This window comes from Osmerus eperlanus, chromosome 16 (assembly GCF_963692335.1).
Source record: "Osmerus eperlanus chromosome 16, fOsmEpe2.1, whole genome shotgun sequence".
In the NCBI taxonomy this organism is placed as follows: Eukaryota; Metazoa; Chordata; class Actinopteri; order Osmeriformes; family Osmeridae; genus Osmerus; species Osmerus eperlanus.
In genome coordinates this window covers 3,742,596-3,767,076 of record NC_085033.1, presented here as the reverse complement: position 1 = coordinate 3,767,076, position 24,481 = coordinate 3,742,596, and the positions used below count along the sequence as shown (strand labels likewise).

Below are 24,481 nucleotides of genomic sequence, written 5' to 3'. Positions count from 1 at the left end.
CTATGCAGTGTTGAAGGCATTGATCGTGCGGTGAAGTCACTCTGTGAGGCCACCTGTTCCCAGACAAGGAGAGCATGTCCTTCAGTACGACCCGAAAGCCAGCCAGCCTCATTCATAAACACCTGCTGAGTGAAATCAGGACAAGTCATCTACCATGGCTAGATTGTGTGACTGTACAAAGCTCACTGATGATGAAGCTGCAAGGTACTATTTCACCCCCCAAGTTTGCTGACTGTTTATTGCTGTCATTACTGCAGACAAAAAAACAACAACAAAAACAAAACAAGGACTCAAAAAGGAAATTAATTAGCAATGTGCTGACACCCCTGCAGCCCAACTGAGTTTGTATTGCAGGAAATTGCTTTGTCTTGCTAGATTACACTTGATTTCTAAGCCTTAACAAGCAAAAACACATTTAAAATGTTCTCAGTATCTCTTTTCAAGCTATTGAAATGAAAATGTTTCCCTTCATTGGAAAATTCAAGGCTGCTATTGAAGAGCGCTGGGTACAAACGCTGGTTTGTTGATTTGTATACAGTTTGAATCAAAACATTTGATAATTTCTTTGATTCAGTCATGGCTTCAATTATCGGAAATAAAAATGAGTGATTATCTTCTCCAAATGAGTGCCCTCTCTGCAAACAGACGGGTGATTCAACAATACTGTGCTGTTGATGATTTGCTTGTGATAATTCCTCAAGGACTCTAATCTCTTTCTGACACTGGTTTTGTACAAAACTTTTTGATTGTGATTATTTTAACTATACAAAGTCAGTGTAGAACATAACTGGGCTTGGGTGTTCAGTTTCACTGATTCATACTTCATTTGAATGTCAGCCAGCGTTTGGGGTTGTCAATCAGGATCTTGTCAACCTGGTTCTGGTTGATGTTCCTGGTCAGCATCTTGGGTACAATGTTCTTCAGGATATGGGAGTACCCGTGACCGCCATACTTGGTCAAGCGGTTCTTGGTGTGGATGTCGTGCGCAACCACAATCCTGTCCTCATACCCCTCCTTCACTAAGAACGCCAGGCTAAAAAGCACACAAGTATTCACACCCGCATCCACACACAACAAAAACAACAACAGTGTTAAGAAACTGGTGACATATTGTGGTGTCATTTTCATGCTGAAATCAACCCAGCCCCTGATATGTGATCTGCTATACTCACGTCTTGACTCTCTGACTGTCACTGGGCATGTCCACCTCTAGATTGTAGGGGTAGTTCAGCATCTCTGTTCCGAACAGATCATACTCCAAGTAACTTCCCAGCTTGGCAAACTCCAGCAGCTCTCCTTCGTCAAATATTGTCCTGTTTATGCAAAAGAACACAAACACAGGACACACGCGCACAGCTACACAAATCATTGTCGGGGAAAAAGTGCATTGAAAGTGAAATAGATACAGTACCATCACTATAAAAAATGCAGAAACACTGCCTTGAACTTAAAACCCTGAACCCCCAAGAGCTCCACATCAATATGCATGAACACTGAATAAAATGACTTAAACAGAACCACTAAAATACTAATACATTCGTTCTGTCAGATAAACCTGTCCGAAATAGCCTGATTAGGATTCAAGCCCCACACTCACTACCAACCCTCTGGTGCTTTGGCCAACACCCAGTTAGCCCTCACCTATCCAGGTGAGACATGACCGTTTTGCTGATGTCACCTCCGGCCTCCTGGAGGATGCGGACCACCTCGGTGGGGGCGGCGGGGTTCCTCCCAGGGTGGATGATGACAGGGCAGCCCAGCTGGGTCTGAGCATACGCCGTGGCCTGCAGGACCTTGGTCTCGCTCGCTGTGATTGGCCAACTGGTACCGATCTCGCCGATGACTCCGCAGCGGATGTCGGTGCCGTCGGCCCCGTGCAGCACCTCGCTGACGATGACGTCTGTGAGCTGGGGACGGAAGAGAGCCAGGCCTGGTCAGGGAGGGCTTGGCACAAATCTCCATGGAGAGAGACACAGCAGCTTTGTACGTATATATTCATCCCTTCTCATGTCTTTCCTCCATCTCACACCTTCTCCACAGTCATCTTCTTGGTGCTCTCAGAGTGGGTGCAGTCCACATAGTAGCCCGCCCCTCCGATGATGTGGACGCCTGTGTCCTTAGCCAGCCCCCGGAGGGTGGGCAGGTCTCGGTCGATGCCCGTGGTGGTGTTCTCCACGATGGTGCCCCCTCCAGTCTGCCGGTAGGTCAACAGCTCCGCACACACAGCGCTGGTCTCCTGTCGCAGCAGCAGGTTCTCGCGGCTGCTGTACGGGTTTTGCTTCAGCCAGAACAAGTTCTTCATCTCCAGGGGGGCTTGTGCCACTGCCTCGTCACCTGGCGGTGGAGGGAAGTAGCAGCACTCAAAGGTCATGGTGAGGTGCTCATGGGTCATGGTTCGACCCAACTGGTCTGGATCCACTGGACCCAGAACTGTTTGGACCTTTCCGCTCAGCGCTGACATCCTGTTTGGGTCTTTACAGTGGGTTGAGGTGCTACGGAAGAAGTAGGCAATAGAACAGTTACTACACTCAAGAAGACGACCGAAGAAAAGAAAAGGAATTTGGCACATGGGCTGGTTTGTAAAGACGTAAAGTAACCCTGCAGTGTTTTTGTATTTTACATGAATTGGGGTGGTTGTGAAAACTTGTAAGACGTTGCTAACTCCAGGCTAAGTAACTCGACTTTGAACCGAACATAAAGTCACATGATAATTTGTGTCTAAAGTATAATAGGACTGCATTTAATCTCCTCGATGTTTTAATTACACTGTCTAATTTGTTATCAAATTATACGAAGATCAGCATTACTTTAGCAAACTGCAAATTGGCAACGCAAAAATGTTTCAAACGGACTGACATTGGGGGAACAGACAAGAGAATGTGAAATCGAAGAATATCTGCAGGAGCGTGTACACAATGGTGAGTAGGCTGCATTAAATGATACATTTAGATGTGCAATTACGATACAGATTTTCGTGCAACAATTGCATGGAGTAAGATACCAATTAGCTAACTAATAATGTATCCGTACAAGACCTGGGCAAACCTTGCTTCTGCTTCGATGTACTAATTTAAATCCAGTATCAATGCTGGAGCTTAATCTCAATCGGTGCAACAGGTCGCGGGAAGTGACGGAATGGTATCGCGGGAGTTTGGGTTAGTAGCAGACACACCCACACACACGTAGACACATGCACACAACAAACTACACAGATAGGCCACTGGATATTTTCAAGAGTTCAAGTTCAATATCAAGTCTTTTATTCTCAGATGCACAGAACAACACAAGGTCAGACTGGGCACTGAAATTCTTAAGACAATACAACGCAAGCACCTGGCATAACATAACATATAAAACAGCTTAAAACCTACCTTTTTACCGAAGCATTTCAGTAATTTTATCTCAGAAGGGTTTTACTACTTTTATTAGTTATATTATTGTTTTTATTGATTTTATGTAAAGCACCTTGAGCTACAATTCTTGTATGAAATGTGCTATATAAATTAAGTCTTACTTACTTACTTATTTACTTACTTACTTACACAGAACATAAATTACATCTATGCGAAGCTTAAATAAACCTTCTAAATATACAGATAAATATAAATAATACAATATACTAAACCCTGAATACACATAATAACCTATTGCTAACCCTATAAACCTATTCTAAACTAAGTGAAGTACAGTGAAGTACAATAGTGAAATATTACTGATAGTGCAACCAGTAGCTGAAAGTGACAGTGTGTAAAGTAACTAGTAAGAAGTGAATCAATGACCTTGTCAATGTCCATTCAGGAGCCTGATGGTGAAGTACAGTGAAGTAGTGCAATGTTACTGATAGTGCAACCAGTAGCTGAAAGTGACAGTGTGTAAAGTGACTAGTATGAAGTGAATCAATGCCCATATAAATGTCCATTCAGGAGCCTGATGGCCCTTGGATAGAAACTGTTGTCCAGTCTGCGTGTGCGTGACCGAATGCTGCGGTAACGCCTGCCAGAAGGCAAGAGCAAAGCAATATGTGTGAAGTGTGAACTGATATGGTCAGCTTGGATTCTACCTGAGTTGACGGTGAGTGCCTCAGGTGTGACAATGCACTAGATGTTCAATCCTGCCTCTTTCACAGGGTTATAGGGATTCTACACGTGACTTGAATTGCTTGTCACCACAGGGTTCCTCATTAGTGACAGACAGGCATGTCGCAATCATCAGTCACCGTGACTGTGCTCTGCTCCAGACAGACATGACCACAGGGGAATCTGATGTGGAGAGATGACTAAGCTAGGACCTTGGCTCCACAGGGACCTCTGGAGAGACAACTCCTTCATTAATGTAGAATATCTGAGAGTCAAAGTATGTGTGTGTGTGTGTGGTGGTAGTGGTATGTGTGTGTGAAGGGGTTAGGTTGAACAAATTGATGCATACAATTAATTTAATTTTGCCATTTCTAATTTTTTTATTGTATGGTTTGGTTTCTAAAAAGTGTAACGGAAGGTAGGCCCTGATTTTCAATTGTTGAATAGATAGGTTCCCATTTTAAGCTTACGTAACACTCGAGAATCCATGCATGTAAGGCCCTGATTACATTGTTAGTCTCTGGTGCCCTCTTTTGGTGAAAATGCATAACACACAGGGTATGAAAGGTTTGGTCAAAAGCCACTAGCAAAATTATCATTTGGAGCATTAGAGTATTGGGTCGATCTGTTCATTATGAAGACATTTTATAAATAAGGCTTCCATACAAACTACAGCTTCATCCCATTTACCAATCCCTCTATTAGTCTTGCTTTCATGGATGTTAACGGGGAGTTTTCTGATAACAAAGACCCATGTCACCCTTCTCCCTAGCACATATAATGGGTTTCACACCTTATAAAAAACGTAACCAAAAGACATTGTCATGACAATTATTAGTACAGCCTTAATGTGACTGAATGGTTGAGAATGCTTGTAAGATAGCTTGTAAGTTTCTTATTGATCATAACCATATTACAATCCAATTGCTCACATTTAAGGTGTATTTATAATTATATCAGTATATATATATCAATATATATAAGTATATTATGTTAATCCTTTTTGTTATATGTCTGGGGTACTTTTTGGGCTGATTTTGAAAGGTAGTTTAAGATAAGATAACACTTTAATGATGCAGGGACATTTGGTGTTTAGACTTTTAAACAAGACCAATGAAAAAGGGAACATGCATTGAAGAATTGAGACATTGAATGTCTCTTGCATAACATGAGCGCTCCAGACCCAGCCCCATGATAGTAACCCAGCCTAATTTACAATGATGTGGTATCATGTTAATCAATGCTGCGCTACTCTCTTTACTAGCACACATAATATATGCGAAGCCTTCTTTAATAGCCCTGGAAACACCCAGAAATCACACTCCAGTGAGCTAGCAACCAGTACACTACCCACTTTCTTCATACAGTATATTCGAGAAATCCACGCTTTCATGTCTGCCAAGACTTTGTTCCTAGCTGCTGCCCTGGTCATTGGGATGTGTGTCATCTCCACTGGCAAAACTAGTCATGCATTCTGCAAAGCAATCTGGTAAGGCTTCTGTTCATTTATTTCCTGATCCACTTTCCCTGTAATGTGGTTCTAGACTTTACATCTCACCATTTTGTGTTTCTGAGATTTAGGGGAAAGGATTTTAGAGAATCTTATGGGATATTTCTGTGTATATAGTCATGATAATCTGGCCTATTTTCTCCTGTAAACTCTCAATTTTATAATTTAGGCTTTTGGATGTAACCTGTCCTGGTGTTAACTTTGTCTTAGTAAGCCAAATAAAGAGCCTGATCAGTATGTGTTAAGAAATATTCTTGTTGAATATTAGGAAGACTATAGCCTGACGTTGTCATACTCATAATTCTAGTCAGAATATTACATTTACATTACATTTAGTCATTTAGCAGACGCTCTTATCCAGAGCGACTTACAGTAAGTACAGAGACATTCCCCCCGAGGCAAGTAGGGTGAAGTGCCTTGCCCAAGGACACAGCCTCATTTGGCACGGCCGGAAATCGAAAACCTTCTGATTAATAGACCGATTCCCTAACCGCTCAGCCATCTGACCCCCCAGAGTATGAGTCTGATACCGCTCCGTTGGGCTGTGCGTATGGGGCGTGTTTCAACCGAACCCGGAAAAAAATGCCTCTTCACTCAATTGGATAGACCTACAACCAATCAGAGCAATGTAGTATGTTGTTTGTTGAAAACAAATTCAACCCAAGTGCTCTTTGGTGATGTGGTTGATTACGTTACTGTTGATCATCTGTCCATCATCGTATAAAGCCCGCCCTGACAATTTGATTGGTCCGAACAGCTCCGAACAGACCCAACTTCCCGACCAAATGTTTATGTGGGCGGGCTAAGTTTGGCTGGCACCCAGGCTAGGAAGACTACTAAGGAAACACAAATGCAAGAATCTTTACTTTCCATTTTCTCCTCCCTCTTCTCCACTGTTTCAGCAAGTGTCAGCAGCTCCAGACTTCATCTTGGCCAATCACACCTCTATAGATGGACTTCAGGTGGAGAACATCAAGTTCACAGTGGTAGACATGGTAGATATGGAACTCATAGAGGGATGCCGTGTCACTGTGAGTTCAAACAAACAACATCTCACCACTGAAACATCACCTGCAGAGCCACATCCTGTTTATTTTACTTATTCTTCTATAAGTGCAGAACATCGTTTATGGAATTGTACAGTCTAACTCGTTTGGATTCTCACATCAACAAATCATGAACTATATCATGAGATCTTAGGAATAATTTGCTTGTCAAACAGGGTTTGTATGCCTCTGCCTCCTGGTTTATTAATTAATACAGTACATTTGTACTGGTATTGGCTATTATTATTACAGATTCTACAGTAAAATCCTACTTGTCCTTTCACACAAATGTCTCTTTTTTATTTTTTAGTTGACAAAAATGAGAGCGTGCTTCAAAATGGAGGTAGGAGTTGTCATGCGTTCAATTGCAGGACTTGTACAATTTTTATGTAACTCATTTTCATGAAATAAAGAATACAAAGTTATCTAAAAATCCTTGCTCCAAATCTGACAGTATAACATTTTAGATTAATTCAACGTATACTTATCAGAAACCAAACTCATCGTGTCTCTGACAACCCTTCTTCTAGCTTCGGCACTTGTCATTGTTGTGTCGACTTCCTCTCCAACAAAAAGTGCCCATGCATTCTGCAAAGTGACTGTGCAGATGAATTATATATATATATTACAAAATAATATTCCTATCTTAAAAGTAGATTGAGATACTGTCTAATGTACGTGGTGACACTTGGTTGGCCAGTGGTACTGACAAGTCTCCTTCTGGCTCTTTGGGGAGACAGTGTGTTGAGGTGAGTTTGGCTGGGGAGCCAGATAAAGGTGTACAGTCTTGCTATGGGTTGTGACAACTGTGATTATGAGGTAAGAAGCTTTCCCTTTCACTGTCTGATGGAAGAACCCTAACCCAAGCGATGTAGTGGCGTATGCATGTGCAGGATACCCTGAACACAGATAAGCACAGCAAAACCAGTGTGCATATGCTGACTCATTCAGTTGGATTCTACACGCCACTAAGTGTCTTCCCTGTTATCTTGTCTGGACCCCATCAGCCACACCTATCCTTATCCAAGATACCCACACACCCCTAGACACCCTCCAGATTGAGAGTGTCAGCTTTAAACTCCAACCTGCGTCTTTGGATTGAATCATGTTGTTTTGTCTTGAACGGGCCATGTCAATCTTGTCTACATCGTTTTGTCTTCTTGATAATGGCATCAGCTACTGCAACCTGTACAACATTGTGCAAGGCAGTGGACTGACCGATTCTCTAGGCTTCACAGAGTTCACCAGTGAGTGGATGTGTCTTGTGTTTTATTGGATCTCATTTACTGTGTAGTAGCTAATTAATTGTGTACATATAGTACACAGTATTATAAATAAAGCCTACTAAATAAAAACTATTGTGAATGACACAATCTGATGTCATATTAATTGCTGACATTTGAAACATTGTCTTAAATGTTTCTTCCTGTCATGTCTGTTGTCTCTCTAAAATAAAGAGTTGAATAAAATAGATAAGATGTCATTTGGTGTTAACTGATAGATTAAATATGATTTTTGTGCTGTCATGTGGGAAACATGGCATATTTTAAAATTGTTATATATATTCAAAAATATACACTTCTTACTGTATGTGTGACCAGCAGAGGGACAGAGCTTCCTGTAAAGGTCCAGAAAAGAGACATGCGCACGTCTGTGGAAACAGCATACATTTAAAATCTGTGTCTTCTAAGATAATGGTGGTGTATGGACCAGGCTGTAGTTTTTCACTCTGCATAGCTTAACACTGCTGATGAAATCATCGTTATTCATCATGACAGCTGTTGTTGAGGCCATCACTTTGACTAAAAGTTGAATGAATTAACAAACAGCCAGCAGATATTAAATTATGAGTTAAATATGATTTTTGTAAAATCCTATTGCCAACATGTGAAAAACATATTTTACCCCAGTGCCTAACTACAAACAACCTAAAGGCATTAAATAAACAAATGCAATTTTCTACTTTCTCTGCCAAATATGTACATGTACAGCTTTTTAATGTAGAGCAGTACTTTGATTTACTCTATATGGTCCATAGCAATTTATCCTTGCACATGTGGAAAAGGGTCACTGTCTCCACACCTTTGTCACTGAGCCAAACTGAAGCCACATTCAAGTCAAGTGGAATTTGAGGTTTCAAAAAACAGTTTATGTGTTTGCAAGTACTGAAGCATGAAATCAATAATAACGGCGGACTCTGGGTCGTAACCCACAGCTTCTCTTTAATCAAGAGGAAACCTCTAAGTGCAGCATCCATATGACCGATTTGCTCTAGTGCTTTGTATTGTGTCTACCCACAGTATGTATGTGTTTGCCTGCTCAGCTTGGTGCTATATATAGAGGTTGAGGCAGACACAAAGTAGAGTAAACATGTGATTATGTCGTCCCTTCTCTACAATCAGTACAATCTGTTTTCCAGTCGCACGTTGGAAGAAAATGACATTACGCAGTGTGGAAGAAAGTTCTGTCCATCTCCAGTAGAACAGTGCGACTATCAGTTTAAGTTTTGGGTTTGTAAGTAGACAACCAGCTGATTGTAGAGAGTCTCTTAACACTTCAATGCATAATGACCAGATCAAACAAAGTGATAGTTGCAAATTCACTCTCCAAGTCCTAAAACGAGAAGAGAGGGATTAAAAGGGACAATTCATGTGAGGTTTCATGTGACAGAATGAGTATGAGGAATGTCAACCATTCTATTGTCAATCACCACGATCCTGGAATGATTCTGGAATGGTCAATCCTGAAATACTCTAATTGTATGGTGTCTCACTGCAACAATTTTGATTGAAAAATGCATCTACCAATATATTGTCAACAACAATTCAACTCAAGGAGTGCAAATAAAGAGGAATCTTCCTCATGGGATGCTAAGACGCTGCCCGCTAGCCCTTGTCCCTCACTAAGGCTGTAGACCACGGACAGTGTAGAGTGATATGGCAGGGTGTCCTTTTACATTTGATGTACATCGATTTTGGATGGAGGTTTTGAGATTGAGAGAGGTTCTGGGTATTTCCCATGTGTACAGTTCCCATTTCCCCACTGACCAGACCTATGTCCAGGGAGAAGATGTCCATCTATACTGGGTTTCTTATCACAAACTTCAACAACTATTGTAATCTCTTGAACTTGATCGAAGTTCACATCATGTACTCTAACCCATACCATTCATGTCTGATATAATGTTGTTTATTTTAAGTAAGATCTGTTTGAACATTTCTGATCATCCTTCCTGAACAGGAAATGGACTCAACCAGGTGGCGGGCTTTCGAGAGATCACCACTGAAAGGTTCTGTTTTCAATATGAAAAAGCTGCTTGTGAGAAAAACTGAGTGAAGGACATGTCATGTGATGGTGCTCCTGTATACACGCACTGTGCTTTACATGGCCACTGCAAAGGTGACAATGCAATAGGTGGACAATGCATGTTGTCGTGGATAACTGTTGCCTGATGTCTGGTCAAAAGGTGAAGTCATGAGACTCAATCATGAGTTTTGTGCAAAGCTGAATTAGTTCTGTGACGCTCTCCTCCTCTAATATCTGCTCTCCAGTGAGGCATGTGAAATGGCCCCAGTCTGATTCATCTGCTTGCTGTCACTGTGGATTAGACATGACCAAGGATGCTTCCACACTCTTTTAAAATTCGGAGTGCAAAAAAGCTCTTCAACATCACAGCCTTCACTGAGTTTCACATCATGTAGCCAACATGCAGCTCATGTAAAACAGTAGTGGTTTTGCCATGCTGTCCCTTACACACCATTTATGTTAGTGAGAGAGTATCCTAGTCTGGATGTGTTTCAGTCTCAATTGGAGGACACTGCTCAAAAGCCGCACGTCTTCAGTATCGACGGCTGTTTAGTGGCCTCCCTCCACCTCCATTAATGACACTCCAAATTAGGCTTAATGGCATAACAGCGTGTGTCAAGACAGCAGAGAGGCACTCAGGACCCTGCTGGAGATAACACACAGCTATTTATAAAAGACAGAGGAGAACATTCCCTGAGGTGAGATCTGATAAGGGTATGCTGTTTGACTGAACGGTGTAAGTGGTCATCTTTTAAAGGGGAACCATAGACGGAGATAGTTTGTCTTTTGTGACTTATAGATTGTAATTTGTATCCACCGTTTGCCAGAATCTTTTGGAATTCCGACAGATCGATCGTGTTGTTGCTCTTATCTTCTCTGATTTACTCAGACTTCAGTGTGGCTGGCAGGACTACATCAAGACATTTTCACTGTGTCATCTCTTTCAAGTTTCAAATGATTGTGTTACTGCAATGGGGGGGCTTATAACTTCAGAACAAACAGATCAAAAACAAAGCACTTTAAAATCCACTTTATTGACAGCTTTTTGCCCTCAGTACAATGCAATGCAACAAGATTTAGGTGCTGAGCACAGAGGAATAAATACAGCAATAAATACAGTACTGACTAGCCAGACCGGCCTTTCTTTCACAACTCCTGCCCCCACCTCACCCTCCCCCCCAAACACACCCACCATTAAGACATGTAGGACGACATGGGGCTCCCACCGTAAATCAGAGAAACATGGATTATGTACTATGCAAAGCACTTGGACATTCAAAGAAACCACACTGACGCTCCTTGGTAATGTACAATATCAGCCCACATGGAGATAGGGTGATCTCCCGGAAGGACGAGGAGGAACAGTTTTGGAAGCAGAGGGTTTTATACGTTTTATAAAAGGTTGTCTTCTTTGTCTCTATGTTCATCTCCAACACTAGAACACCAGTCACATCACACACACTAGTATCCTTCCTTTCTGAGTTCCATGGTTAAGAGTAATGACTGAAGGAATGAACTGATGATAATGATTTTTCACCTTGACTCTTTGAAGACATAATAAAATGATATTTCAAAGACTTTTTTCACATTGATATGACAGAAGCCAAGACAATTCCTGTAAGGATGAACTGGAGCTTGATCTTTTGGATATGAACAGTTTTTTTTTCTTTCTTTGAATTGACAAGATAAGCTCCTAAACACGGATATGTTGCAGATGTTTGATAAACAGACCATTTCAAATGGTCTGTTTATCATTTAAATACCACAGAAAAGTGGTATATTCAAATCCCAAAAGGTCAAAAGAGGATAATGAGCATTCATTGGGCCTCTCACACACTGAATCACCTAACCAACGCCAAGAGGGATGCAACACCACACAACCACACTGTAATTATAAGTCAGGGTGACCATGGGAAACTGCAAGACAATAAAACATACAGTTTTTCTTGGGACTTACTGTACATTGTATACACACTGTATATCTACTGTATTCTCTGTGTCTTCAGGTTTTCAACTGGAGTTTCAGATTTAACAATTTCATTTTAGATGTTCATTCTTCAGACACAATGTAAAATGGACGTTGCAGAAGCCTGTCAAAAACGGCAGAACAATAGACCATATAAACCCATTAGCCATTATTTTCGACTTTATACAGATCTGTATCTGTACTGTACACACACACACCCAAACACACACACAAAACAAGACAGAGAGGGAGAATAAAAGTAATCCGTGATTAAGGCAGTCTCATTAATATTGCAGAGAGGTTTTTGGCCCCTGTTTCTGAGACAGACTGCCAAAACAGTCTTCAGTTTCTCGGCTTCCCACTAATGACAAAGAGCAGACGGGCTGACACACACAGAGATGGCTAACGGAAACATGAAGAGAATGTCATGATGTCAGATCCATGGATTAAAAGAAAAAGAAAGCCCAGCAAAGAAAAACACCAAGTGGTAATCTTCTTTGGAAGGAAGGGTCATATTTGGTTCGGGTATCAGTCCTCCACACAACTTATTATCTTTACAGGGATTTAAATCCAAATGCACAGTCAAGTGAATTAGGAAAGGAAAATAAAGAAGCCTATTTCTAATTTGTTCTCTGTTAGTGCTAGGGCTTGTTAGGGGCGTGCAGGGTCGGGGGTACACGGACAAAGGTCCCATACAGCTTAGCTCTTTCTTACCCTAAAGAGTTCACTCACAGACATAGTCAAAGCAGACACAAACAGTATTTGTTAGGACTTAAGAGGGAACGGCATCCACATTGTCTCCAGGGGGGCCAAGTCTGAAGGGATTCACTTCACTTCACTCCAGCTTGCTTGTGACACGGCAACACACACTTCAGCCAGCAAGGCCTCCCTGATGGTCTGTCCCTCTACAGAGGGCTTCGTTCCATAGTTAGACCGGCAGGAGATCCATACGCCCTCCTTGTTGAGTGACGGCCCTGTCAGACCCACTCCTGCATGGACCTCTTGCAGTACAATATGTGTCTCTGGGTGCTCTTCCTTCTGAACTGGAACACAGTGTACAGCAGGACCATCATGCACAGCGCCAGGATGCACGGGATGGCGATGGCCACCGCCTTCTCCGTGCCGCCCGCGCTGTCCAGCTTGATGACGATGTCCACGTCGCCGCTGTCGTAGTGGCGGTCCTCCATGTCTGGGGGGCTCCAGTCCCAGTCGGGGTCGGCCGGCAGGCCGTCGCAGCCCATGAAGTCCCGCAGGATGGACCTGGGGTAGCCTGGCTCCACCCGCAGCCTCTGGTTGTTGAACTTCCAGTACTCCTTCCCCTTGTAGAAGTAGGTGAAGCCTGGAGGGAGAGGAGGTGGAGTCACTCAGCATTACTATCATGATCACTGTCTAATACCAGGAGAAAACATTTGTGGATTTAGTACTGAACTCATTAGAGACTTTTGAATTTGAGAGGCTATCAAGGTATGGGCCACACTGAAGCCTACTGCAGCAATAGAGATAGTTCATTCAGGGTACCGTTGGCTTTATCCACAAATGCGCCCTGTGGGGAGTCTGGGATGCCTTTCCACACGGTGATGGGTTTGGGGTAACCAGGGTCCATGGTCCTCATGTCCTCGTTGTACCTCCAGTACCTGCACCAGAGAAGACAGAACCCCACCTGTCAGTGAAAAAGCCCCGCAAGCACATTTCTCACCTCAGCTACAAACGTTTGCAGCATTTTAGGACACGGCGACCCCCCCCGGTGAATACACAAAGGTATGCAGTCATGCTCTTCCGTGAGGAGCAAGGAGAGTCGCTCATCTGTGTTCTGCTACGGTGAGCTGAAAGATGAGCGGCCTCATGACGGAGCGTTTCGCCCCGCCGCCGCAACTCGGCTCCTTGACCCCACGCGATGCGATGTCTCTCGACAGCCAAACATTCGAGTCACACTGGGATACGCTCGCAACTCAATATCTTTCGCAATGTACGTACAGCGCACAGTCTCTACGATTGAAGTCACTCCACATTAAGGTGTGGTATAAACCAAGTCTCCAAGTCAGTTCAATATCAGGAGTTGTGTATTCTTCCTGTCGACTGGTGATGTAGTAGGGGGAAGGAGGAGCTATAAGCTATGTTTGTCTCCTCCCATTGGCTGACCTGTCTCCTTTGAAGAAGTAGGTCTTGGCCACGTCCTCCCACCACACGGCCGTCTCGATGGTCTGGGTCGGCATGCCGCTGCCAAACAGCGAGATGTCCTGAGGGTAGGTGGGCTGCAGCGTCGTGTCCTTGAACACCCAGAAACGGTTTCCTGACACGTGCACACACACACACACAAATAAACAAACACACACGGACATACACACACACAAAATAAAACCCTCCGTTCGGCTGGTATAATTGGAGAAACCTAATTTATGCTGCTCTAATTTGCAGGCACAGTGTTTACCAACGAGGAGCACTTTATCAAACAACACGTACTAATAGTTGTTAGGACAGCTTGTAGTAAAAAAAAAAACACATTTATAAATAAACTGTCGAAATCTTATTCTTATTCATACCTGCGCACTTATAGCAGAGCAGTGTTGATTAAATTAAAAATGTTGTCTGACAGAGTAAGAACCTAATACTTGGTCAGGAAGTAGAAGTAACTTTCCTCTTTCATATACAGTTCATACATGCCTATTTGACTGAGACTATACAAGTTTAATAAGCTAGTTGTGTTTGATGCAGTTTGATCCTCTCAGCTTTAAAAAGAGGGCTGTAGGTGGGGTAGTGTATACAGTAAGAAGCTCCCTTCTTACTCACTCCCTGGGAATGAATAAAACATGAGTCTCTCTGATCCTGCTGGGTGACAGATGTCAGGTTAATCTCCTCGATGGACAGACAGCTGAATTCTCTCCCCAATATCTGACTGTACTGAACACACAACAAACTGTCCTGCACAACAAAATAGTTTCTTTTTCATCTGAGCATGTCCATACTTGGCCATTTTTGCTTTGTCAGTTAAAAGTACGTTTGCTTGTAAGCAAAGCTGTTCGTCCTCTTGTCTGTCTCCCTCTCCTCGCGCTCTTTCTTACCTTTAAAGAACACAAACTTCCCCTCGCTATTTTCGTAGACGGCATCGATTTTGGACGGCAGGCCTCTCCAGAAGTAATTGATCTGCATGGGGTAACCAGGAACCACAGAGTTGTCCCGGACCCTCCAGAACCACTGGTCCTACAAACAACACACACAGGATAGCCCCTCGTCATCCTCCTCCGCTGAACGCCTGTGCCCTGGACCTGCATTCCTGGAGGAACCTTCGGCTGACCCTCTTGGCTCACGCGTGACGTACCTTGAACACAAACAGCTCCTGCCTCAGGATGGCCAGCGTGTTGAAGCCGCCATCACAGATGTTGGGTTTGGCGTTGGGGTTGGAGGGCTTGGCCCCCTGGGGAGGGCGGTGGGGGCGGACCTGGCGGTCGTGCTTGCGGGGGTCAGAGGGCGGGTGGAAGCGGGGGGGAGGGGCGGTGGGCGGGGGTCTGGTAGGCTGGGGGGCTCTGTCAGGGGGGCCTGGAGAGAGGAGAGGAACATCAGACGATGATAGATACAGACAAGATACAAAGGCATGGACGTCAGATTGAATGATTATATAACAAGGACTTCGTCAAAGATTTAATTTACTAAACAGAGCGGCTTCCATTCTTTATTTTTCTCTTTCTCTCGCCTCTTCCTTTGACTTCAATGTAAGTTTGGCCTTCAACATGAATGACGAATGTCTTTTTTGTGTGTGTGGGCAGTTCCGGCATGTCATCCGGCATGTCATGCATGTGTGGGCTGGGTGTCCACAGACTAATACAGTTGTGTTGTATTGTGTGTTGACAGTTACCGTATATCTTCTGGATGCCCTGTAAGTCGTCGTGAGGCAGTTTGAAGTTCTCTGTATCCATGTACTGGTAGAAAGGAGCCATGATAGCAGTGGGGTCATTGGAGTGTTCCAAACCCAGGGCGTGGCCAAGCTCATGCACCGCAACCAAGAACAAATCATTTCCTGTTAAGGTAGACAGAAAGAGAGATGTAGAGAGAGAGAAAGAGAGAGAGAGAGATAAAGAGACAGAGACAAAGAGGATGAGAAACATGTAGGCACACAGGGTACATACAAGGTATGTGCATTACACACATACTGTGCACACACACACACACACACACACACAGACACATTCTAGTTGACACAGAAGTGGAATCACAGCCATCCACTGTACACCATCAAACATCATCGCATGCGTACGTCTCGTTTGATATCTAAGTCACACGGCTGACATTTACACTATAGTACCGTGGGTCTATAATTTGTATCAAATCCTAGTTAACCCTCGGCCCCATGAAGCCCATGATTCCACTGTGGCTGGGAGAAGGGAAGGGCACATGTGTCATTGGTCCACGAGGAGCCCCCGCTCACACGAGTTCTATTCATACCGCGGCCCCAGGCGTCACAGCACTCATCCCCTACACTCAATAGATTCATACAGACACAACCTCACACACATGACAATGCCAACACACAAACACACAGGAACCGCGGTAAAACAAGCCGGATAGCATTTGATAGTGTCATCTTCATTCAGACTAAAACCCACACCATCTCTCATGTGACTGAAGGCGGCTGCAGGGGGTGGCTGCCCTTTAAACCGTGATATCTACTCCTGCCAGGAGCACTCGGTGGAACAACAGCTGACCCTTAGCCAGCAGCTAGAAGGTTACTACACTAACCCCCCATCTCCCTCTCCATCACTCTAACAAGACTAGCCACCCAGAAGAGGTGCCCTCCTCCCACTAACCAAAGCATCTAATGACAAGCCCCAGGGGGTAGGCAGAGGCTAGCGTTAGCCCATATGCCAACATGCAACATCCACCATGACAACACGGTGAAAACCCATTAAGGGACTAGCCTCTGTGGCTTTCACACATGCTGAGACAAGGGCTTTCGAGATTAGCGTCTGGTTTGCATGGATGGCCGCGGAACAAACAGACGGACGGGAATCGGACCGTTATAATGAGGAAATGACCATTTAGACGGAAGGGGAAGGCAATTGATAGGGGCTAGACGAAAGCGTCAAAAAACAAACAAACAAACAAACAAACAGGCTAGCGCTGGAGAGGCCGCCTATTACCCCCTCTCATGGTGACATGTGTAAGTGGCGCTTGTGTGCATTAGGCGCGCCGGCTGTGCTGGTTTGTGCAGCCTGACGGCACACTGACAGGCTCTGGCGTCCCGCTAGCAGGGTAATTAAAGTAAAGTGCCTGTAGACGGAGAGCTGAGAGAGAGATCTGATTACCCTCTCCAAGGCCACAGATCTGCACAGCCTCCATCCAGACAACAGACCAGCCCTACTGACAACACAATGGAGATGTCTACCCACAGTAGGAGGGAGGATACTGGGCTGAGGGGCCCTAGAGAACAGCAGCTGAACACCTATGGTAAAGTAGCACACAACCCTGGTTGGCTGGAGCTCTGCTGGAGTGACGGCACAGGGAATTAAGCCGATGCTGTATTGCGGTGCATCTCTGAGAAATGGCTAGCAAATGGTGAATTGGCCTCTTTCCTTCCCTGTTTTTCTTCCACTTCCTTCATATCTCTTCATATCTCTCCCTCTTTTAATTTCTCTGATTCTCTATCTTCTCTTTTTAATCTCTCTTTTCCTTGCCTATCTTCTTCTCCTTTTCTCTCTCTCTCTCTGGTTGTCTCTGTGTCTCTCACCATCGTGGTTGGGGTTGCCCAGGGTCCAGGGCTCGTCTGAATCAAAGTGTGTGTCCCCTCCTATGCCAGGACCTGGAAAGTAGGCGTGAGCCAGGAAGCCCCCCTCCCCGTCGAACGGGGAGCTGTCTCCGTGGAAACCTGAGGCAAAGATGATGGTGATGTCCACGTCACGTCTGCCACTCTCCAGGGCACTGTACGGAACGGCCTCGAAACGCAGCGGAGTCACACCCTGCCACACGTCAAAGGCCCGCCGTATGGCATCGTGGGTCTCCCGGGAACCCACCTTTGGCGTGACGTTCTTTATGCTGTGAAGACGAGAGGGGATAAGATGAGAGCGTGTGCAGGAGCCGGAAACATTAGAGAGCCACATCCTGATGCAAGAGTCAATCATAAGAACTTACTTTTTCCCATATGGGACAATCCACATCTAAGATACAGTAGAGTAGAAAGCGAACAGTAATTAAAAGATAGCTTGTACCTCTATTCTACAAAACCTGAAAGTCTCTCTCTCTCTCCACCGCATTAATACTAAACATTTTCCAAAAATGGGGGATACATGAAAAAAGTTGGACTTGTAAACTATTCTGAGCCTGGCAGCGTTTTGCTGAACTTTTAACACAGGCGTTGTTATCAGTCTTCGGCAGACACGGAGGAATAGGAAATCTCGCTCTCCTCCCTCTCTTTCTCTCGCTCTACCCCTCTCTCTCTCGCTCGCTCTCCCTTTCTCTCTCCGCTCATTTTCATGGAGAGTGCAGTCAGCAGCAGCAGAGACCCAGCACTGATTGACATTCCATTAGGAGTGGTGGCTCATCAATTCAAATTCAGGCAAGGAAGGAAGGAAGGATTTGAATAAATTGCCGGTGTTATCGCCTGTTACTGCCGTAACCTGTCAATTTCCCAAACTGTGCTGAGGACCCCTTATCCTCCCCCCCCCTCAGACCCTATTGAGAAAGCAACTTAATCAAACGTGAGAGAGGAGGAACACTTGGAATATTTCCACAAAGATTATGGAAGGTTTTCAGACAGGATTTTGCCTTCTGTGTAAATGAGTACATTAGGAAAGCTGTCTCCGTACCCACGTAAACACACTGACTGCGCCTCCTCCTCGTCTATTTCCACATCAGAATGAAATGTTAGTATGAGTGTGTGCCGGGCCGTACAGTACGCGTGTGTGTATCTGTGCTGTCGCTATGGCAACTCCCCGGCCAAGCTGTGAGGAATGAGTAATTAATAGAAACACTGACAAACACAGGGCCCTGTAATAACCGGGGTTGATCCGACGTGTCGCCATGACAACCGTCCACGTCCCTCACCTGTAGGTGATGTGCGTGCGTTGCCACTTCTGTCCCGTCAGCGCATACCTCCGCTTCCGTGACTTCGAAACACCCCTAAGTTTGTCTGGAACTCCGCACCGCGGCTTTCGCATCCAACTACAATATGGAGAGGAGGAGGAGGAAGAGGAGGAGGAGGAAGAGGAAGAGGAAGAGGAGGAGGAGGAAGAGGAGGAGGAGGAGGAGGAGGAAGAGGAAGAGGAAGAGGAGGAGGAGGAAGAGGAAGAGGAAGAGGAAGAGGAGGAGGAGGAAGAGGAGGAGGAGGAAGAGGAGGAGGAGGAGGAGGAGGAAGAGGAGGAGGAGGAAGAGGAGGAGGAGGAAGAGGAAGAGGAGGAGGAGGAAGAGGAGGAGGAGGAAGAGGAGGAAGAGGAGGAGGAGGAAGAGAGGAGGAGAGTGACAGCTGCCGGTTAGATATTCAGCTCAAGGATATTGTGGCACAAATGTATCATCGTGGGTTGGGTTGCCAAAATGCCACGTCACAACAAGAAGCACTCGGTAGAACCATGTAACCTCCGCCCAGAGCCTACGTGGAACAGTAGCTTCCTAAACGACAGCACATGAGATTCTACTCCCACTAAATGGCAGAAACATACAAAACATTCCAGTTTTCTCCATTCTGTAGGAGTTGAATCTCAGTATTGACTGGGCTATAGGTGGAATCTGGTAAGATTTTCACCAATTCACCAATACTCATTTCATACACACATAAAATACACACATACATACAGTAGAACACACAGAGAGAAGTCTCACCTTAGAGTGATATCACTACATCATTTTGCAGAAAGGAAAAAAAATGATAAGTGTTAAGACATAGGTGTTGTGTCGTGTTAAGATCAAGGAGTCATTTGTTGTGCAAGTTTGGGGACATGAGTAGGGTTGAATAATTCATGAACAGACAGTTTCCTAGGTGATAATAACACATGCTATTTCTATACTTAGCGTTCATTCAGTGCCATTCTGTTCCTCAGTTCAGCTCATTTGAATGAATGAGCTCAAGCAATACATGCATGTCCTTTAGAGGACGGTGCTCTGGTAAGGTGTGTGTGTGTGTACTCACTCCTTCGTCTGCTCATCCAGTGTCCCTGTGACATTGAGACCGTATATGCGCTGCATGGCTGCTATAGCCTCGTGCATGGTCTTGGATGAGCGCAGGACAGACATTCTGGGGTCTGTATGAGGCAGGTAGCCATACCTTTGTAGCCATCCCTACAGGGGACAAGGACAAACACATCCTGTACTACTGACTGTACTGGAGAAGGTGGCCAGGCAATCTAATAAACATTGTACTCTTGTAAACTTGACAACACTTCAAATTTTTTAATTTCTTTGCCCAGTGAGAGGGATACATAGTTGTGAGGTGCAAAATACAGAACATTTCTCCTGCATTTAGAAGATGCATATAACAAAACAAGTCATAAGGAAGAGATTGCCAAAAAAGGAAGAACTATCTATTTCACATGTTCATGAAGTGAGATTCTTATTCATTGGGTTCTGTTCAGAGGTAAATCTGTCTATTTTAACCCAGTCTCCCTACCAGTCCCTCTAGGTTGTACCGAACGACTGCTGCGTGCTGCCAGCTACCTACAGTCTTGATGAAACTGTGGTTGAGTTCTGAGAACAGTGAAGAGATTGAGTGTCGTCCAGGGGTCACTGTCAGACACAATCCCAACGACAAAGTCCACGAGGCTGCCGCGCGTTCCACAGCTGTCCACTCGCCAACCAGCTGCCTCTCCATCATTACACAGCCTAGGAGATGCTCCGGCTAATCCCAGTATTCCTCCCTCCCTCAGTCTATCCCTCTCCACATATCTCTCAACTGCGCTAAAACCTCTTGTTTATCTTGTTTTCCTTTTCCTGCGTGTGCGCTTCCTGTTTTTGTGCTGTGTACTGTTTATCTGTTGATTTCTTTTGGCTTCATTTGCTACAATTTGTAGTGAGACGAGGCAGCCTACATGTGTCCAAAGGACAATGTTTCAATCTCACTGTTTCTCATATGAGAATAGACAAATAAAATAACAATTAAATAAAGAAAATGGTAGTGCAATATGCTAAATCATTAATATTACACCCATTTAGTGCAACCAATTAGGCGAGACAACCGTACGGTGGTCCATAAAAACACATGGCGTACAGTCTAAATGTTACATTATGATTGAGATCCAGCATTTGTTCAGTGGAAGCTAAATACAACTGTATTGAGGTGCGGGGGTTGAATGTTTTCCCAATGGTTCATTCATACGCTGATACGTGGGCTCGCATCGATATTTTGCTTGTGAAATTTCATAAATAGAACGTAAAATATAACAATTCAATGTCCAAACGCAAGCCTCATAAATGTATTTGACCAGACACAAGATTAAAGGCGTATATTGTCAGATCAGAGGATGTCTCCGGTAAATAATGTTTTTCACGCACAAGCACATGAGCTGAGGAATAGGCTACACGGTCATTTAACGATAAGCAACGAAGGCCATCTATCTTACCTCTACGCTGAACTGGTGATGCTCCTCTCCGGATACAGCACATACAATCCAGAGCAAAAAATGCAAGCAGAACGCTGCTGCGTAAAAACAATCTGATGTTTTTCTTTTAGAATAGGGTACTAAGGTCATAATGACCCGTTTTTCCCAAGCGTTGTATAGAAAAACCGCTCGACTGATTTGGCCGTCTCCGGTGTCAAACGAAAACCATCAGGCGATATTTAAAGGCAAATTCGGAGAAGCACAGAGGACGCGGATCTGTGAAAATAGAAAAAGACAGATGCCTTGCATTTCTGTAATCAAGCTGTAACAATGTTGCATGTTAGATCCGCCACCCTCGCCATTCTTATTTACATCGGGGGCTACATTTATCTAGCGACATAGATATAGTCAAGTGCGGTAGCAAGCATCCCCAGAGTCGACGCCTGCGCTTTGATTCCTTGCAGAGCGCAATGCTCCCCTGTCAGCGTCATGTAATGTGCACTAGCATAAAATATTTTGTAGTGTAAGAATCGAAACAGCCTGCAGTAGGGGCAGATTTTCTCCATAACCTTTTGCAATCATAACTCTGTATTCATGATTATGAAAACATTAGGCTTTTAAACAGCCTAGTTGAATTCAAACCGCGTGCTAAAAGTGGTTAGTCTATAGGCCTAATCATGAACCTTTTGTAGTCTGCCTTACTATATGAAATTAGACCACTGATGTATAATGCTTATGAATGCTTATAATGCCACAAACAGGTACTGGTTAGGCTCAATGTGAAATTATAAAGGATGAAATGGTTCATCAAAACTATCAATTATAAATAATGTGCTATGGCAAAATGCCACGCAATCCTACGTATATATTTATGCAATCATACATAGTCTTATCTGTTTGACGCCTTCACGGGTTAGAAATAGCCGAGTAGCCTAGAGCAGATGGGCGTACTGCATGAACACGGACTATTTTGATGAGCGACCGTCGTGATCTGCAATTGCCACAAGATGGCGATGTTACAACGGGCAACCTTCCTGTTTGGTAATTGTGTACGTTTGTTAGGGCGATTAAGAATGAACCTTACAAACTAGGCCTAGATACACGCTCAAGGTCATCATTTTCACACAATGGCATAGGGAAAGGTGTTTGATAGATGAATTATTCGATGAAAAACAATTAAATAATGTAGCAACTATATAGATCAGTTTAAAAACTAACATACATTTGAATTACTTGAGAACATAGGATGCACAATGAAGGGCTATGGGAAGTTATTTTTACGAAATGCACCCAGCCATGCTCTGGTTTCACCTTGATGGTTTACTCATAGAGACTGGGATGGTCAGACTGTACATAATGTTCCTTAGATTGACACAGGATATAACTGGTGTGCTTGTGGAAGGGAATCCTATTGGATTAGAGCAGGTTCATTCATTTACTCTGGGGTGTTTACTGTGTAACCCAGTGGGCTGCTATGGAGACAGCATGCTCCAGCAAGTGGGTATTGTCTTGGGGAAATTGAAAACATGTTAAATACAATATGAACAAGGTTGGTTTCCCATTTTCACATCAAAAGTGTGTGTCTCAAACACACACTATGTGGTGTGTGTTTGAGAGAGGGACAGAGACATAGAGACAGAGATAGAGGAAGAAATATGTCATCATTTAGATGAAAGATAAAATAATCTTGAAAAATGTGTAAATGGTTAAAGCAACTGTGAAATAATAAATACATACGGTATCAATATATAAATATATCTATGTAATTACATACATAGATATACATGTATTATATATATAGAAATAAGTTAATTTGGACCCAAATATTGTATTTTGCCGTGTGATCTCTGCCTTGAGGAGTTTTGCCTTGAGGGGGCCAGATGCTCTAATCCTAGGTAATTTTAGTAGCTCCTCTAATTAACTCAAATTAATTGGCTTTCAATGGTTTATTCTTTGTGAATGAGATGTTCCAAATGTTACAGGGAAAAGGGCCTTTCACAATGCTCAGACTCAAATGTTATCCCAACAACCAGAGATGTTGCCAAGACTTCTTCCTGAAACCGCATATCTGCACATTTACACTTTCAACCAAACGTGACAATAACATAACAATCTAAGGTAACAACAAGAGCATGAATGTCCACTTCAAAAGCTGTCACCCATAACCCCATAGGATCCCCCGCACCCATAGGAGGCGGGGGATCAATCTAACAGATGTTTTGCCTCGAACGGACACTGGATCCTGCTTGATACCATATGGTGTTACCTTCCCCCTACTTGTGGTTCCTGTCTCCCCTAAACACAAGACACTCCTCTCCCAGTGTCAGGGATGGTGTTTTACTCCTGTGTTTTCCAAAGCATGTTTCACTGTTTGTTTATGAGACCGTGGTGCTGCTGGTCCAGCTGGAAGCTGTCATGCAGATCAGAGCAGGACCTTGAGGGTGACACAGCACCTCCCTCACTGCAGGGTCACTCCCCCACTCTGCATCAGTGAACCACCTAATTGCTTTGACTCCATGTCAGATTGTTGTTTATGGCTATTCAGTTCCATTTCCATGACGGGCATAAATATTCTCAGTTTCAAAAGATCCCCTCCTTTGTAATATGAATGAGAAAATGCACAAAGCACACACATCTTCAGCCTTGTGAAGATTAAGCTTCTAGCTTGCAGTGTCGGAGTTGATTAATTCTCATTAATTTTCTGCAGGTTTAATGTCAACTGGATGGATCATTTTTTATATTGCCAGTAAAGATTTTCTCAAACAGTTGGAAGATCGTACTCATGCGTGCAGCATTCATAGCCACATGCTTCAAAACATTGTTTTATGACAATGTAATCATTTAGAAGATACTTTCAGTCAAAGAACATACATAACAGGGGGTATTTGAACCTATGATCTTGGGATCTGGATTCACATACTCTACCACTGAGCTCTACCCTCCTTATGAAAGCTATGACCTTTTACACATTTTTGTTTGGTGAAAAAGGGTGCTCTCTGGTTTCTGTATATTCAAGTGCTGTGCATCTTGAATATATCACCTTACAATGGACAGCCTAGAAA

The 24,481-nt window shown here is 43.9% G+C and overlaps 2 protein-coding genes across 6 annotated transcripts; both read right to left on the bottom strand.

Annotated features, from left to right (window-relative positions):
* Window positions 1-208: 208 nt before the first annotated feature.
* Window positions 209-3,183, bottom strand: pter (phosphotriesterase related). Of its 4 annotated transcripts, none has more exons than XM_062481715.1 (5): window positions 3,046-3,183; window positions 2,030-2,492; window positions 1,642-1,907; window positions 1,173-1,313; window positions 209-1,033 (listed from the first exon to the last, which is right to left on the bottom strand). In XM_062481715.1, exons 2-5 carry the CDS (start codon window positions 2,459-2,461, stop codon window positions 823-825), a joined length of 1,050 nt encoding a protein of 349 aa, XP_062337699.1. In that variant the 5' UTR covers window positions 2,462-2,492; window positions 3,046-3,183; the 3' UTR covers window positions 209-822. The 4 variants fall into 4 exon arrangements, with proteins under 4 accessions (XP_062337699.1, XP_062337698.1, XP_062337700.1 ...); XM_062481714.1 differs by having other exon boundaries at window positions 3,036-3,150; XM_062481716.1 differs by having other exon boundaries at window positions 3,031-3,104.
* A 7,946-nt stretch (window positions 3,184-11,129) lies between these two features.
* Window positions 11,130-21,877, bottom strand: mmp16b (matrix metallopeptidase 16b (membrane-inserted)). Of its 2 annotated transcripts, XM_062481774.1 has the most exons (11): window positions 21,441-21,877; window positions 20,015-20,163; window positions 19,708-19,722; window positions 18,937-19,053; window positions 17,624-17,928; window positions 15,755-15,916; window positions 15,221-15,438; window positions 14,964-15,102; window positions 14,044-14,194; window positions 13,423-13,538; window positions 11,130-13,243 (listed from the first exon to the last, which is right to left on the bottom strand). In XM_062481774.1, exons 1-11 carry the CDS (start codon window positions 21,567-21,569, stop codon window positions 12,882-12,884), a joined length of 1,863 nt encoding a protein of 620 aa, XP_062337758.1. In that variant the 5' UTR covers window positions 21,570-21,877; the 3' UTR covers window positions 11,130-12,881. The 2 variants fall into 2 exon arrangements, with proteins under 2 accessions (XP_062337758.1, XP_062337759.1); XM_062481775.1 differs by lacking the exon at window positions 19,708-19,722.
* Between the last annotated feature and the right edge of the window lie 2,604 nt (window positions 21,878-24,481).

Coding starts and splice junctions, on each gene's coding strand:
- pter (XM_062481713.1), bottom strand. CDS start 2,569: ATGTGCCAAATTCCTTTTCTTTTCTTCGGTCGTCTTCTTGAGTGTAGT. Junction 1,908..2,029: donor AGAAGATGACTGTGGAGAAG/GTGTGAGATGGA, acceptor TTCCGTCCCCAG/CTCACAGACGTCATCGTCAG. Junction 1,314..1,641: donor GTCATGTCTCACCTGGATAG/GTGAGGGCTAAC, acceptor TTGCATAAACAG/GACAATATTTGACGAAGGAG.
- mmp16b (XM_062481774.1), bottom strand. CDS start 21,569: ATGACCTTAGTACCCTATTCTAAAAGAAAAACATCAGATTGTTTTTAC. Junction 15,917..17,623: donor GGGCAACCCCAACCACGATG/GTGAGAGACACA, acceptor CTACCTTAACAG/GAAATGATTTGTTCTTGGTT. Junction 13,244..13,422: donor ATTTGTGGATAAAGCCAACG/GTACCCTGAATG, acceptor CTCTCCCTCCAG/GCTTCACCTACTTCTACAAG.